This window comes from Prionailurus bengalensis, chromosome C1 (assembly GCF_016509475.1).
Source record: "Prionailurus bengalensis isolate Pbe53 chromosome C1, Fcat_Pben_1.1_paternal_pri, whole genome shotgun sequence".
Taxonomy (NCBI): Eukaryota; Metazoa; Chordata; class Mammalia; order Carnivora; family Felidae; genus Prionailurus; species Prionailurus bengalensis.
Genome location: NC_057345.1, coordinates 159,018,102 through 159,035,901, shown reverse-complemented (window position 1 = coordinate 159,035,901; position 17,800 = coordinate 159,018,102). Strand labels below are relative to the sequence as shown.

The window sequence follows — 17,800 nt, the reverse complement described above, 5'->3', positions numbered from 1 at the left end:
TTATTCCATGTGGGCCTAGCACTGTGCTAGAGGCTAGAAAGAGTACAGAAGTGGTGTTCTTACTTCAGTACTATTTCCTGCACTGGGAAAACAAGTGACTTCCTCCTCCCTCTAGGCATTATCTGTTTCTCTAACACATTCTTGGTCCAACACTTAGACCAGGAAGCTTGGGATATGGCTATTTATAAAGAAAGGATTATTCTTGTTTTTCTCCAGCTTGGGGCTTTATAAGGTTGGAAAACAAGTTTATTCTCATGTCTAATATAATTTTTCTTGAAGAGATTGAAACTGTTGCTTTTGATTGGCCAATTTCCCTAGGCCCAATAATTTTATATGCAATGTTTGTTGCCAGGTATACCACTCTTCTCCAACTGAATCATACCGCATATGATGTGGTCAGGATTCCACACAAGCTCAGTTCACGAACTCAGTTAATGTTGACAGCAACTTTGGAAAAAAAGTCACATTTTTACATTCATTCTCGAGCTTGGTGGAATCATTTCTGTTTCTTTTCCTTTTTGGTTTTTCTCTTTTCTTTCTTTGGTGTAAGGGAACACAGAGCAGTGGTCAATGAGGCACAGATGCCTTTGGACCTGAACTATAACTGTCAGGTCCGAATTCTTGCATTGCACTTGTTTGCTATTTGATCTCGGATGAGTGACTGAACTGCTCTCTGCCTCAAGTTCTTTATTTGTGAAGTGTTCATAAAAATGACATCTATCTCATAGGGTTTTTATGGAAATTAAATGACTTGAAGTTGGCAAAGTGCTTAGAGTGGTGCATGCCATTTAAGCACCATGCAAGTATTTTTCTTTTCATTTATTTTGATTCTTGGAAAAGGCCAGGGCTTGTGCTGAGGAAATAGTGTGTTTGCTTGGTCCCAGTGGTTTCTTGTCAATGGCTTCCTGGTTCCTAACAAAAGATTTTTATTTCAGTGTGGGTTACGATGTTTTCCTCGTTATTGCAAAATTACCTCTTGGTTAAAACTGGATTGACTGGATATGAATGTTTAGAGACCGTTTGTTGAAAACATTTTTTTTCCTTTTGCTCTATTTAGATTTTTTTTTCTTCATAAACTGTTTGGCTCCAGTGTATGAAATCCCTCTCCTCGCTTATTTGGACTTCAAATTATTAAACAATAAGGTGTAGATACCTGTGGCGGGTTGACTTATGTAAAACAAACCAAAATCTGAAAATAAAGTGCTTACAGATGAATTGAAATTGGGGGCACCTGCCATTGTTATCAGACCTGACCCAGACCTTTCCACTAGTAGTTTGCTTCTAAACAGCACATATTCTCTTTATAATAGAGTGAACGACAGGCTTCTGACACCAGTGGAACACTTTGTTTGATTGCTGGGAGGCCACCCAGCAATGATATAGTATGGGTTTGTTTTTCCTGGAGAGGTATTTCCAAACAATAGTCATTTGGGAGTTACAACAGGCATAGAAGGTAATACTGAAAAGGTGAACTTGATGGATGAATTATCATGGATCTGTTGATAAAGTGAGTAAATGGAGTTTGATATATTTCTTTAGATAACTGAGTATCTGGGAGATCAATTATGAAAAAACTCTAACTAGAAAGGATTAATTGCAAAATTCCTCCTACCAGTTTTGGTTTGCATGTGTTTTATGCACTTGGCTTTGAAGTGCTTTAAAAAGTGACTTTTGGGTATCTATTTCTTTTTATGATGTGTGTAACTTCATATTTTAAGAAAAATGAAAAATAACCTTAAAATCTGACTTGTAATAAGAGTTGCTTAAGGATTATATATATTTTAAAACAGGCAATAAATTGTTTTTTGAGAATTTTCTTCTGTAAGCTCAGTTTCTAAATTTATGCTTCTCATTTTTTCATAGCAATATGAAACTCTTTGTAAGTAGACTGACCTTTAGATTGTTACCATTTTTCAACCAGAAATTATTAGATACTAAGGGAGACAAATGTACTGAACCTACAAATGTATTATGTTGGATTCCTAACAATAGACCTAATTGATAAAAGTGATTTAATATATGTTGTGTTAATAGCTAAACCTCCAAAGCCCCTAATCTCCCATGGAAATATTGCTTTGTAGAACAAAATCCAATGAGAAGTTCTGGGATTCCAGAGTGAATTTGTACATTCCTTAGGGGCATTTTTGCAAGGGAGGTTGTTGTGTTTTAAAGGTAGTTGATAAGAGACCTGCACCACCAACCCCAGACCTGCACCACCAACCACCATCGTGCATTAGTCTATAGAAGGTATTTGGGTGTACGTATTCCTGTACCACTCGGTACCACCATTTAGCCAAGGGAAGTTTCTGACCATTTGCAGCATACATTATAAATCAGGATGTCACTACCAGACAATCAGATTTGAACATTCCATGAACAAAGTAGCCTATATCCCCTAGGAATAGATCACTTAACTATGTTTATGTCATGCTGTTGATATGCCAGCATTTACACAAGTCAGGATAGCACATTGTTTATTTCTCTTAGGAGTAGATAATTGATCTGTATATTTACCTAATTTTTGCTTAATTAACCAATAACTGAAATAGGTAATTTAGCATGATCACTGAAATACCTGGGGAGAATAATTGTATTCTTTTAACCCCCCAAATTACTCCTACCACATTGGGCTTGTGAAAGAATAATTTTGTATCTTCTCCAAGTTGGGCTGATGTTGGCTGCTTTCTTTAAAAAAATTTCCTACTTGGCACATGATACCTGGGGAAGTCACTGGTCACGTATTTGGGGACTCAAAGGATTTCCAACTGCCTAATTAGTCCCCTGGGGAGACCTAGGATAATTGCTGGTTATATTGGTTGTATGAAATAAACTTGTTTAAGTTATCTTCTCTTTCTGGTATCACTAGGGGATATCACTGCCACTTGGGAACGTAGTAACTTTGGGGGGCAAATTTGTGCCCTCTGGTGGGGTACAGAGCTTTTTCTTTTGTTTGTTTTTTTGGCTTAAAACAAGCAGAGATGAGCTTACAGATCTGGCATCCTACAAATGCGTTCAACAAAAAAGCCAAAATATTGGTCTGAATCTAAGAATGTGGGACCATAAATTGCTATATATGATTTAGTAATAAAAAGGCACTTAAAAAAATAAAGGGCGAAGAACTGAAAAAAGGCACAGTCAAGCAAATAAGAAGTTACTCATGATGTTATCATTCAGAGATAAGCACCAATAACATTCTGGTCTTTCTCTACACTCTGTATGTAACTCTGTTAAAGGTAAAATTATACATCCTTGTCTTTGTTATATGATATAAGTTTTTATCCAAATCATTTAGAAGTTCTACATAACTATTTTAATGAGTTCTTCATATGTTAATATAAAGATAAAAATTTTATCCTTTTTTTGAAATTATTGAATATCTAGGAAGCTTGCAATTTATTATAAGTAATGTTGTGATTAAAATCTGCACACATAAATCTTTGTCTAATTCTCTGATTAGTTCCTTAGGGGGGAAAATACCTAAAAATAAAAGAACTAAGAAAAATCACTTTTAAAAACCAAGATATATGTTGTCGAATTGCTTTCCAGATTGGTTACGTCAAGGTATACTGTAGTGAGCTGTGCACAAAAATGACCATCTTCCTGCAGACCCTGAAACAGATAATAACCATTATAAGAATGTTTTCTTCATTTTATAAATAATTTACATTCCTTTGATTACTAATTCATTGAAAAAACTTTTATTTTTATAAAACATTTGTATTTCTTTGAAATATCTATGTGGGTAAGTTTTTTTACTCTTTTTTTTTTTTTTTTTTGCATGTGGCATTGTAAGAATGTGACAGTGAGCATTTTCGCTGTGAAGATGGGCATTGTATCCCTGCAACCTGGAGGTGTGATGGGACCAGAGACTGCTTGGATGACACAGATGAAGTTGGCTGCCGTAAGTGAGGAGGGGCCGGGCCAAACTCTGTTCGAGTAATATAAGTGCTTCCTGGTGAATTCAACTGTACCAAAGATACAGTTGTACCTTTAGTGATAGATTCACGACTGGGCTCAAGTCTTTTGAGATATCTGTTGTTGAATAGAGAACTGAAGGCATTAATGATTCTTTTAGTTCTTTGGAGGAAGGGCTTCAATTCACATCCATTTCTATCTTACCCTTATCCCATGACCTTGATATGGAAACAAATTTGTGAGTAGTTTCCTAAAGCCTATAATAAAGTATTTCAGATTATTCACTCTGGAAATTTTGTCCACCAACTGTGATTTGTAATTCAAGGAGGAGTCTTTTGTATAAAGGACGTTGTGTAGCTTATGCAAATTACACAAAGAGATCACAGAAGAGCTTAGTGTGGTCTTAAATGTTTAAAAAAATGATAGTTAAAAACATGATATATTGTAAATCCAAAGTTTAATAATACAATCACTTTCACATATATTCACATATATTTCTTCATTTAATTCTGTCAATATTCTGAGATAGGTTTCAAATTAGGAAACAGGCATAGTGAAGTTGAATCATTCATTAAAAGCCTCTTTCCTGCACAAATCCCAGCCCTTAACATCTTTTGCTTTCCCAGCTTGCCGTAGGTGATCAATCACACCACTGCAGTTTCATTCATTCTGATTTGTGAACAGACAAGGGTTATCATCCGAAAACCAAGAAATCAGGGAAAAATTAATTTTGTTTGCAATTGTTGGCCATCCTGTGGCACAACAGAACAAACTGGTGTATTGTTTGGATCGTGATGCATTTGACAATGAGAGGAGGGTGGGGAATAGGTCCTATTCAGTGCTTCTCAAACTTCCATGCACAAATGGAGCATCGGGGAGCTTGTTGATGTGCTGGTTTCACATCCATATGTTTGGAGTGGGACCTGAGATTCTGCATTTCTACCAGCTCCCATGTGATGCTCATGCTGCTAGTTTGTGAATCATATTTTGTGCAAGGGAGTAGTTCTATCTGCAGAGACATGATCATGTGCTATCTGTTTGTCTCCTATGGGATTACTGAGTTAATTTTTAGATTAAACACCAGGAACAGAAAAGCAAGAACTGTGTATTGGGACAGAGGAATAAATACAGTTGTACCAACAACTATTTAGAGATTGTTAATGTAATAACAATGTTCCATAACAACGATAATAACAACAGTACCAACAACAATAGTGACAGCAGCTAACATTATACTTCACTTGCACATAAATTATTTAACTTATTTTTTTATAGCAAACTATGAGATATAGTCCCCATTTTGTGGTGCACACATTGAGGCTCAGAGAACCTGCCAAAGATATTAAGTCAAGAAAATTATAGAAATAATAATTATTCAATTCTGGGTCTTCTTTTCCAAATAGCATGTTTTTTCAGCTCATCATGATGTTTTACTATTAGTTCTTGCAAAGCATTTCAAATAGTTTAGCAATAACTCATGGTTAGTTTGTATTTAAGTTACATTCTTAATTTGATATTTTTTTGTCATGCCTTTGTGTTTTGGTTGTTTGTTTTATTCTTTGTATTTATTCTTTGCATCATCAGTTTGTTGTGATGCCTTTGCCGCAATTATTTGGCATTGAATGCTGATTAGAGTCCACAGGCTGTTTTATAGGATTGTTTACTATTTGCCATCAATGTGTTAAGCAGGAGTTGACACAGATTGTTTTGAAATAAGCATTGCTTGTTGGTGTAATACGGTGGATGTTTCACACAATGAGTTGAGTCCTTTCCTGGTTTGTTTTAGCTCCCCCTTCTTGCAAGTCGAACCAATTCCTGTGTCAGGGTGAAGGTCTTTGCATCCCTAACTTCTGGGAGTGTGACAATGATGAGGACTGTGAGGATGGCTCCGATGAACATCAGCATTGCCGTAAGTGATTGTAGAGGAATTTTGTTTTGGCCCCCTGGACACCTAAAATTTAAAAATAATAATGGGATGATTCTTTATAAATGCTGAATTGGAACTCAAATCACAGGGGGCACCTATGCGGGCAATCTCACCCAGGGTGAGAAGATATTGAAAGTGTGAACGTGCTGAAGAATTATAAATATACCCCAGTGATTTGGAAATAGGATAGGTTCTCAGTATTAAGAATATGTCACACTCAGTAAAGAAACAGAACATTTATTGGTATCTGTGGGGGGCGGGCAGTCTTCATTTGTGTGGTTGGCGGTTGGATGGGTCCTTTGGGTCCTGCAGTGCACACTGCATAATAACCTTCCACCCCTTCTGCCTCGGTGTTAAACTGCCTTCTTTTTGATTAAGTGGCAGTGTAGCGAGGTCTGTTGGAAGCATTGTTGCTTGTTGCTTCAGTGACTGCTGGTATAGCTTGCGTCGGATGAACTGCAGGAAGGAGGGAAATGGTAGCCCTGAGGAAGACCTTGGCAGCTGCTGCATTCCTGGACACTGAGGGAGTTCAGGACAGTAAACTGGAAGAAACGCTCCCATTCTAATTTCGTTGGGATCAAACTGTAAAAGAGTTTGAAGTGGGCTTGAAAATAATTTTGAGCAAGAGAGTAATCTTGGGTAAATATTAGATGGCAGCATATGAGAAATATGCCATGTGTAGCATTCCTTTGCTTTCTCTATTAAGGATATTTGTATAATTTCAAATTATTCCTGTATCAATGAGGATGTTTTTGGCTGCAAAGAATGAAACACATGTCTCAGAAAAGTTAAGCAAGGGGGGAATTTATTTATTTATTTATTTATTTATTTATTTATTTAACGTTTATTTATTTTTGAGACAGAGAGAGAGGCAGAGCATGAACGGGGGAGGGTCAGAGAGAGACGGAGACACAGAATCGGAAGCAGGCTCCAGGTTCTGGGCCATCATCAGCCCAGAGCCCGACGCGGGGCTCGAACTCACGGACCGTGAGATCGTGACCTGAGCTGAGGTCGGACGCTTAACCGACTGAGCCACCCAGGCGCCCCATTTAAATTTTTTTTTTTTAACGTTTATTTATTTTTGAGACAGAGAGAGAGGCAGAGCATGAACAGGGGAGGGTCAGAGAAGGGGGGGAATTTATTATCTCACACTATAAGAAGCCTAAGTGTATTGTTGTTCCAGGGTTGATGAATTCCCAACTCAGTAAATTATCAGCCAATTTTCTCCCACTTTTCTGCTCTCCCATCTTTAGCCTGTTGGCTTTTTGTGATTGTATGAAAGCTGTAGAAGTCCTGGAATTCACATCCTTATAATTTCAGCTTTTAGAAGGGAGAACATAATATCCATTCCGTGTGTGTGTGTGTATGTGTGTGTGTGTGTGTGTGTGTGTGTGTGTGTGTGTTTATAAGACAACCCCACCCAAAGCCCCCAAAGTGAAAAACCAAAGATCTTTTAGAAGTCCAGATTAGACTGAGATGGAAATTGGAGAGCAGATATCTGACTGTAAGGAACTGCTTCAGGCTCTTGACCCCAATTGTCCTGTGGAAGAGTCTAGCTCTGATCACTGTGTGGCATTCACCTTTAAGCCTCCCCCACATTCTGTTTCATTAAATACACATCCCACAAATCATGGACATCTATCATCACTTTGTTTTTGATTTTAAGATGTCAGCCAAGATCCTGTTGGCATTTTTACAGTCATTGTCCACAAAGATCAAAGAAGAAACAGATGTTTTTGATGGCTACTTCATGTGAGAACTTGTTTAGTCATTATATGACTAGTAATGGAGATTCCATGGCCTTTCATTGGTCCTGGATTCATTTATAAGAGCTTGGAATTTAGCCCAGTACTTTTGAGTCCAGCATTGACTGTGAACTCTTTTCAATCGGGCCAAGGGTCTTTTGAGGAAGAGAATAGGAATTCTCAAAATACCCTTGAGTTTGACTTCAGTTTACTCCTAAAATGAAGACTGTATAATTAAACAGCCTGTTAGGGCTTGTGTTGGTCATGGGGACTTCCAGCAACAAAGAGATGGTGATATTTGGGACAAAGTGATGAAGAAGAAACCAGCAAACTGTGTAGGGCTGTGGAGGGTGGTGGTGGTGACAAGTGACAATCTTGAGGAAGGCATGGACAGGAGCTAATCAAAGCCAAATGGGAGCATGGGATGTCCAGATGAGGTCCAGTTATGTTTCAGGATGTGAACATGTTTCAGGAACAGCAAAAGGGGAAGAACAGATCTGAAAAAGGGAGATGGGGGATGATAGTTCAGAAGTAGTGAAGGGAGGAATTAAAAGTGCCAGGCATAGTAGGGCACAGGAAGAAATCCTTGTTTGTAGGAAATCTGTCTGGGCCAATACTATCTTCTGGCCAATCTCTCAAAGGTCCTAGGGGAAAGAAGTGATGACTGCAGATAGTGAGTGCTCAGTGAGAACAGGATGGGGCTAGATTGTGAATCTCTGGAGAGCAGTGAATATGCTTTATGCAGCTCGCATCCCTACTAGCAGATAGTAGGTTCTTGATAAGCGGGTACTGAATGAATTAATGAGTGATGAGTTATTTCTCTTTTGACTAGATAGACCATTTTGGTTCCATTTTCTCTTGCTCCCCACACAAAGTAGGAAGAAAGCTGAGCTGTAGATTGTGATACAATGTAATGGATGACCCCTTGCCAATAATAATATTTACAGAGGGTATGCAAGCTCCTAAGGACAACCACTTGGGAAAAGAGACTGGAGAAAATGTTATAGCAGCAATTTATTTATTTAATTTTCAAAAATGTTTATTTTTTGAGAGAGTATGAGTGGGGGGGGAGGGGCAGAGAGAGGGGCGGGGAGAGAGGGAGAGAGAGAGGGAGAGAGAGAGAATCCCAAGCAGGATCTTAGCTGTTAGTGCAGAGCCCCATGTGGGTCTCAATCCCACGCACCAAACTGTGAGATCATGACCTGAGCTGAAATCAAGACGGTTAACTAACTGAGCCACCCAGGTGTTCCCATAGCAGTAATTTATAAGCAATCTTACATGCTATTTTAAATGAGTGTGGATTTCACAATATAATTCTTGCATTTTTAATGTCATAAAATTCTTTATTGGGCATCCTTAGCTGCAGACAGGATATGCCACCACTATATTCACTAAGGTCACCAGGGAACTCCTCAGTGTCGGATGGACTTCCCTATTGCACAACTTTGGCAATCACGCCCTCCTTCTGGACACTACTATCTTGATTGCCATGACTCCTCATTGTCCTGGTTCTTTTCTGAACTGCTTTGATCATTCTATTTTGTACTCCTTTTCTACCCAGCCTGTAAGTATGGCTGTTGCTTAGAGCCCTGCACTTACTCAATGCTTTTCCAGGATAATTTCAACCAACCTTATGATTTCGATGAATCTGGATGGCCTGGTGACACCCAAATTTATGCTTATGACCCAGATTTCTTGCCTGCACATCAGTCTTGCATGTTCAACTGCCTGTTGGAGATCCCCAGGACGCCTCAAATTCAAGGTGTCCCAAGTGGGATTAATAATCTTCTCCCATGAACTGTTTTTTGTTTTTTGTTTTTTGTTGATCTACGTGAATTACCTTTAAAAAAATATTTTTTAATGTCTGTTTGTTTTTGAGAGAGAGAGAGCATGAGCCGGGGAGGGGCAGAGAGAGAGGGAGACACAGAACCTGAAGCAGCCTCTAGGCTCTGAGCTGTCAGAACAGAACCCGACATGGGGCTTGAACCCATGAGCTGTGAGATCATGACCTGAGCTGAAGTTGTGTGCCACTGACTGAGCCATCCAGGCACCGCTATCTTCTTTTTTTTTTAAATTTAATTTATTTTTTTAATTTACATCCAAGTTAGTATATAGTGCAACAATGATTTCAGGAGTAGATTCCTTAATGCCCCTTACCCATTTAGCCCATCCCCCCTCCCACAAACACTTCAGTAAGGCTCTGTTCTCCATATTTGAGTCTCTTATGTTTTGTCCCTCTCCCTGTTTTTATGTTATTTTTGCTTCCCTTCCTTTGTGTTCTTCTGTTCTGTGTCTTAAAGTCCTCACATGAGTGAAGTCATGATATTTGTCTTTCTCTGACTAATTTTGCTTAGCATAATACCCCCTAGTTCCATCCACATAGTTGCAAATGGCAAGGTTTCATTCTTTTTGATTGCTGAGTAATACTCCATTGTATATATATATACCACATCTTCTTTATCCATTCATCCATCAATGGACATTTGGGCTCTTTCTATACTTTGGCTATTGTTGATAGTGCTGCTATAAACATTGGGGTGTATGTGTCCTTTCGAAACAGCATACATGTATCCCTTGGATAAATACCTAGTAGGGTAATTGCTGGGTCATATGGTAGTTCTATTTTTAAATTTTGAGGAACTTCCATACTGTTTTCCAGAGTGGCTGCACCAGTTTGCATTCCCACCAGCAGTGCAAAACAGATCCTCTTTCTCCACATCCTCACCAACATCTGTTGTTTGCTGAATTGTTAATGTTAGCCTTTCTGACAGGTGTGAGGTGGTAGCTCATTGAGGAACCCCTATCTTTTTATAGAAATAAAATTAACTCACTATAAGGTACTAGCAGAAAATACAACATCAGTCTTAACTACTAGAAATAGGCAGAGTGAGTCTTTTTCCTCGTTAATGTAGAATTTTATGAAACGTATTTCATTTTTTTCTAAATTTTTAATGTTTATTTTTGAGAGAGAGAGACAGAGAGACAGAGAGAGAGAGAGAGAGAGAGAGAGAGACAGAGAGTGCGAGTGGGGGAGGTATAGAGAGAGAGGGAGACACAGAATCTGAAGCAGGCTCCAGGCTCTGAGCTGTCAGCACAGAGCCCGATGTGGGGCTCAAACTCACAGTGGTGAGATTGTGACCTGAGCTGAAGTAGGACTCTTAACCGACTGAGCCACCTAGGCGCCCCTATGAAACATATTTCTTTTTTTTCTTTTTAAATTTTTTTAACGTTTTATTTATTTTTGAGACAGAGACAGAGCATGAACAGGGGAGGGTCAGAGAGAGGGAGACACAGAATCTGAAACAGGCTCCAGGCTCTGAGCCGTCAGCCCAGAGCCCGAAGCGGGCTCGAACTCACGGACCGCGAGATCGTGACCTGAGCCGAAGTTGGCAGCTTAACCGACTGAGCCACCCAGGCGCCCCTGAAACATATTTCATAATGAAAGCGTTAGAGGAAAAATAAAGATGGCTGTTAGTGACATTAAAAATGTAATCAATTAGCATGGAAAGGATAGCACAATCCCTTAGGCACCCAAGCTGGAAATTTGGAATTATTCTTGATTCTTCTGCCCACACTTAGTCAGCCAGCTCTGGCCTAATACCTCTGAAGTTCATCTCTTTCCCATTTATAGCATAATTTCCAGCATCTATCTGGGTGACTGCAGCAGCCTCTGGATTGGCCTCCCTGCCTCTAGTCCTATGCCTTCTCAGGTTCTCCCTGACACTGATACTACAAAGATTTAACTAAAACCCTTGGGTATCTCTCTATCCACCCCAAGAAGAAAGCTCCAGCTCCTTAACATGGTTTCATGGTTTACAGTGGCTTCTAAGACACTGCCAGCCCTTATTTTTCCATGTCTATCACTTGCTATTCATGCCTGGAAATTTCCTTGTGGGGTCACAGCAGTGCTTCTAGTTCCCTTGGGCATATGGTGCTGTGTCCCTCTTTCACAACTGTGCATGCTGACTGAATGCTTGTTGCTAGACAGTCCTTTCCTTATGACCTAGCTAACCTCACTGCTTCTCCTTTAAGACCCAGGTGAGGTGTTACCTCCTAAAGGAAGCTGTCCCTGTTCACACTCTCATCTCAGAGTGAATTAGGCACACCTCCCTGATCCTTCTATAATTCCTTGTATGCCTATAATTCACTTTCATCATTGTTTTTAATTTTTTTTAAAAAGTGTTTATTTATTTCGAGAGAGAGAGCCAGAGCAAGCACACGAGTGGGGGAGAGGCATAGAGAGAGGGAGAGAGAGAGAATCTCAAACAGGTTCTGAGTTGTCAACACAGATCCTGATGCAGGGCTTGAACTCAGAAAGTGTGAGATCATGACCTGAGCTGAAACCAAGAGCTGGACGCTTAACCAACACAGCTATCCAGGCATCCCTCTAATAAATTCTTAAAGTGTCCCCTAGAAAGCCATGAGCTCCTTGAGAGTAGGGAGTGTCCCTCATTCATCATTATATTCCCATTATTGGTGTACTTTGTGGTATATAATAGGCCCCCAGGTTTATGTAATGAATAAGTAAATTCTAGCATCAGACTGGTTCATGGAACCGTATGATTTTAATTTGTCATTTTTCTGTGTTTGAACGAGCATTTATTTATTTATTTAAATATGAAATTTATTGCCAAATTGGTTTCCATACAACACTCAGTGCTCATCCCAACAGATGCCCTCCTCAATGCCCATCACCCACTTTCCCATCCCTCCCACCCCCCCATCAACCCTCAGTTTGTTCTCAGTTTTTAAGAGTCTCCTATGGTTTGGCTCTCTCCCTCTCTAACTTTTCTTTTTCCTTCCCCTCCCCCATGGTCTTCTGTCAAGTTTCTCAAGATCCACATAAGAGTGGAAACATATGCTATCTGTCTTTCTCTGTATGACTTATTTCACTTAGCATCACACTCTCCAGTTCCATCCACGTTGCTACAAAAGGCCATATTTCATTCTTTTTCATTGCCAAGTAGTATTCCATTGTGTATATAAACCACAATGTCTTTATCCATTCACCAGTTGATGGACATTTAGGCTCTTTCCATAATTTGGCTATTGTTGAGAGTGCTGCTATAAACATTGGGGTACAAGTACTCTTATGCATCAGCACTCCCGTATCCCTTGGGTAAATTCCTAGCAGTGCTGTTGCTGGGTCATAGGGTAGTTCTATTTTTAATTTTTTGAGGAACCTCCACACTTTTCCAGAGCGGCTGCACCAGTTTGCATTCCCACCAACAATGCAAGAGGGTTCCCGTTTCTCCACATCCTCGCCAGCATCTATAGTCTCCTGATTTGTTCATTTTGGCCACTCTGACTGGTGTGAGGTGATATCTGAGTGTGGTTTTGATTTGTATTTCCCTGATGAGGAGTGATGTTGAGCATCTTTTCATGTGCCTGTTGGCCATCTGGATGTCTTCTTTAGAGAAGTGTCTATTCATGTCTTCTGCCCATTTCTTCACTGGATTATTTGTTTTTTGGGTGTGGAGTTTGGTGAGTTCTTTATAGATTTTGGATACTAGCCCTTTGTTATGTCATTTGCAAATATCTTTTCCCATTCCACCATGGTTGTCTTTTAGTTTTGTTGATTGTTTCCTTTGCAGTACAGAGCTTTTGAATGAGCTTTTAATTACCCCCTCATAAACCCCTTTGAAAGGTTAAGCACAAAATATACAATTGCTTTGGGCGTCAGTTTAAGAAGAAAGCCAAGATACTTAAAATAATATTGGCACTTGATTTAGTTTTTCTACGTATTTTGTTAGTACTGCTACTCATGACTTGCCATTTTGTGAATAAAAAAAGTTCTTTCGGGGTGCTTAAGTGTCTCAGTCAGTTGAGCCTCCAACTCTTGATTTTGGCTCAGGTCATGATCTCACGGTTTGGGAGTTTGAGCCCCGCACCGACAGTGTGGAGCCTGCTTGGGATGCTCCCTCTACCTCTCTCTCTGCCTCTCCTCTCTCTCTCTCAAAATAAATAAGTAAACTTAAAAAATAAATTAAAAAAAGTTCTTTAATTTTATGTGGAAATTGTCAATACATACTTAAGTAAATTATATGGGAATTTAATGAGGAAATATTAATCTTTTTAGACTTATTCAGATAAAATTGTGTCTGCTTTGGCTGAATTCAGACGTTTAAGTGACTTCTAGAAAAGTTGATCTATTCTAACTTTATTAATACAAGGTACCAGGAGAAAATATGAAATCATACTGTTGAAGTGTCAGAAATAGGCTGCCTGGAAAAATGTTGTTTGCTATTCAAGAATTACATAACACATACATAATGAAAGAATTTTCTTAGAAAGAACAGGATGACAAGATATAGTCAATTAAACACGGAATGTCTTATCATATAATAACCTGTATATATTTGAATCTCAAGTGTCAGCTCTAAAACTGTGATTGATTATCCACTTGTCTTTTTGAAAGGTTTTTTTAGAAAGTTTAGATGATGGCACACCCCTTAACAGATACGTAATTTCATCAGAAAAGCAAATTTTGCCAAACCTAAGCATCTTTACCATGTGAAAGTATAGGAAACTATAAAAATGCAGGGGAAACCTTTTTTCTTCAATTTGAGGACTATAATTTTTTTCAGTGGGTCACATTTCCCCCAAATGCTTCTCTTTTTATGTGGACAGTTGAAAAATCCCATGATAATTCCTGCCTCAGGCTTCCCAAATAGCATTCACATGGTGCTTGCAGCATCAACTCCTTTGATTTTTATCTGTTTTATCCAGAGGCAAATTTGATAAGCTACTGATGTCCTGATTTTACCTACCCTAATCAACATAGGCTAAAAACAAGCTAGTTTAAATTGTTTATATATACAATTGACACATGTTCGATGTAGAAAGCTGATATAATGGGGAAAAACTCACCCATAGAAAAAAAAATCACCTACAATTTTATTACTCAGAAATAACCACTGTTATAACCCTTTGGCATATTTCCTTCTTGTTTAAACAAGTATTACGATGACAGGTACCTCAACCGATACTCGGCTACTACTTATATCTGCAAAATTTTTGTTTTACCATTTTGGTTGTCAATGTATATTGTATTCTCAACACATGTTGATCCTATAATTGTCTACACTCACATGCTTGAGTGTTGATGTGATTCTGTGAGCATTTAGATATAGTATCGTGATACTAATACCTTTGCTTTTGCATTGCAGACAGCTCACACTGTCTACATTGGGGTAGGTGGGTACCCTGCTTTCTAAGCCTATAAACTTTATGTTCGGTATATTCTCTTGCCTTTGCTTTTAAATTTTCCTCACTCATCTTTGGTAAACGGCAACGGATTGGTCTGTATTTGGCAGTAATTATAAAGTAGTATCTTTTCCCCTCCACAGCTGGGAGAACATGCTCAAGCCATCAGATTACATGCTCCAATGGTGAATGTATCCCAAAAGAATACAGGTGCGACCATGTCAGAGACTGCTCAGATGGAACCGATGAGAAAGATTGCCGTGAGTCCCTTTCAGTCTTTGCACTGTGTTTGCTTTCACCTTTGTCCCTTTGGCATTTTAATCAATTTGTTAGATTTGTTGATGGACAGAAATGCCTACAATATGCCTCTTGTTATTGAAATTTCTTGGCAGATTCTTTTGTGGATTAGAGGTGATATTCTGATAGGAGACTATTTTTAGCAAGACATTCTAAGTGTGTCCTGCCTTAGCATGTCAAGTTTCTGTATTTTTGGAAGAGACTTTTAACATTAACATAGAATCCTGAAAAGTTATTGAATACATTGAATATAAAATCCAGTGTGGTCAATGTTGGGTTTTATTGAATTATGATGTTAAACCAAATGTCTCATTAGTTTTCTGCTCTTATGGACTCAGTATTTTCCGGGTTACCTTTGGAAAAGTGTTACATTCTGAAAATGGCTTTCTCCAATGATGACATATTAGTTTGTAACTGATCACAAGATAAGGCATAGAAATCACACTATTCTATGTGTAATGTTTAGACATTACCATAAACAAAATAAGAGAGTGTATAATCATAGTGCATCATGTACTTCTTACAAATCAGTAATCTGCCTCTCTTGAGGTTTATGTGGAATTGTTAGAATATAAGAATATTGGAATTATTCTACTATGTAAGTTCTGTGGTCTGTCTAACTCTATCTTTAGTCTCAGACATATTCAGTTTTGTTTAAAAGTTCTTATAAGTCTATTACTTATGCGTTTATCATCTATGGTATCATTTATGAATCAGAATGTCCTTGAGGTTTTAGACATTTTTTCCTGAATTTCTTTTGATAGGCTGTGTCTCGTAAGTTTACTGTGAGCTAAGTGCAGTTAGTTTCTTTCTTTTGCTCTTAAATTTATATTTTGGAGTTTAGGGAATTGTTTTAATATTTCAGTATTCCAATACTCAGTGGATAGATTTTGAGTGCCTTGATCGTAAACTTAGTTATGTCTCCAACGGAGATTTAAGTTTTAGTCTATTCTCATGGGACACCTCTATTGTTTGATCATTTTGATTCAATTTTAATTTTCTGGACTGTTCCTAAACTTCTTTCTTCAGTCCAATTGGTATATTTTATGCTTCATGAGGAGAGAACCATCTTCTGGTTCTTTTTTTTTGGTACATTCCCCAATATGGTGCAGTGCCTTGGGAGGGAGCTAACATAAACTGGTTATGAGTAAATCATTCCTATTTCACCGTACTGTTCAAACTGTACTTTTCATGGAAGAAATATTGTGAAAGGGAAAGATCTGGCTCCAAATAGGTCCAGATTCATGTTGCATCCATACCATCATCACATGGTGCATTTTTTTTTCAATGTTTATTTTTATTTTTGGGACAGAGAGAGACAGAGCATGAACGGGGGAGGAGCAGAGAGAGAGGGAGACACAGAATTGGAAACAGGCTCCAGGCTCTGAGCCATCAGCCCAGAGCCCGACGCGGGGCTCGAACTCACGGACCGCGAGATCGTGACCTGGCTGAAGTCGGACGCTTAACCGACTGCGCCACCCAGGCACCCCATATGGTGCATTTTAATGTTTATTATTATTTTTATTTTGAGAGAGAGAGAGAGCATGAATGGCAGAGGGGAAGAGAGAGAGAGGGAGAGAGATAGAATCCCAAGCAGTCACGCTGGCTTGACTTGAACTCTTGGACCGTGAGATCATGACCTGAGCTGAAATCAAGAGTTGGATGCTTTCTTTCCTTGGGTCTTATTTTTCTTTGAGAAAAATACTGTGATTTGTTTTTGTATCTCCATTTCCTAGCAGGATTGCTGGTATAGTTGTGTTGTGGTATAATTTCCAACTTAAATGTTCTCTCGGAAAGAGATTATGTTGTCTCTAATTTGGATCTCTTTTCATTTTGGAAATTTTACAGAATTACCGGCAATTTTAAAGATAGTGTATGTCTGGATGTCACAAAATAACAAGTCCATGAGTCAAGTACTGTCAGTACTTTGTAAAGCAAACAATAGGTCCTTCATTGTGGCAAGTGAAGAAAATGTTTTTGACTAAATAATAGTGATGAATCATATTTTATAGTATTTTGTAAACTGTAAGTGTTATATAAATGTTGGTTGTTATTCTTAATTCGGTTCCTCAATGAGGACAATCGAGCAGGTGCTATTATTCTCTCACAAATAAAGAAACTAAAATTGCAAAGAGTAGACTGGCTTGTTCAAGGTTGAAAATATGTGGCAGAGCTAGGGCTAAATCCATCTTCTGGTTCCAAGTCTGGTGATTGCTCTTCATGAAAGACTTTATTTACAGAAGGAGAAAGTTCTACCTTGTGCAAGTTTAAGAGAGAACCAGAGGCTGTGCCACCAGCCAACAGTCTGTGTCTTTATCCCTAATTTACAAGTGGATAAAAATGAGTGCTTTATTGGAAATGCAATGGAACTGAAGGAAATGCTACTCTAGGGAAAATAAAAGGCAACTGAAACAGACTGTTTGGATTTATTCCATGTGAACACCCTGCAGCCAAGTCTAAAGTCATCAGTACAACTGCCTCACAACTTTGCCAATAGACCTTCCGGAAAAAAGCTGGCTGGGTACAAGTATGCAGGCTGCTGTTATAGAAAGGGGTTATGGAAAGGAAGTGAGTGAGCTTTATAAAATATCTGAGCAGGAATTTTTAATCAAGTTTTTGTTTATTTTTTTAAGAGCAAGTAATAGGTGCAACAAGGATTTCTTAAGAGAGCCAGATTTATATGATAGTTAATTGCTCCTGGAATCATACA

At 38.6% G+C, this 17,800-nt stretch overlaps 1 protein-coding gene across 2 annotated transcripts in view; it reads left to right on the top strand.

Annotated features, from left to right (window-relative positions):
• Positions 1-17,800, top strand: part of LRP2 (LDL receptor related protein 2) — a 199,123-nt gene that overhangs the window by 33,308 nt on the left and 148,015 nt on the right. For both annotated transcript variants that reach the window (XM_043576972.1, XM_043576970.1), the window contains exons 2-4: positions 3,794-3,901; positions 5,702-5,824; positions 14,937-15,053. In XM_043576972.1, coding sequence (XP_043432907.1) covers positions 3,794-3,901; positions 5,702-5,824; positions 14,937-15,053 — 348 coding nt within the window. The remainder of the gene's footprint in view (positions 1-3,793; positions 3,902-5,701; positions 5,825-14,936; positions 15,054-17,800) is intronic.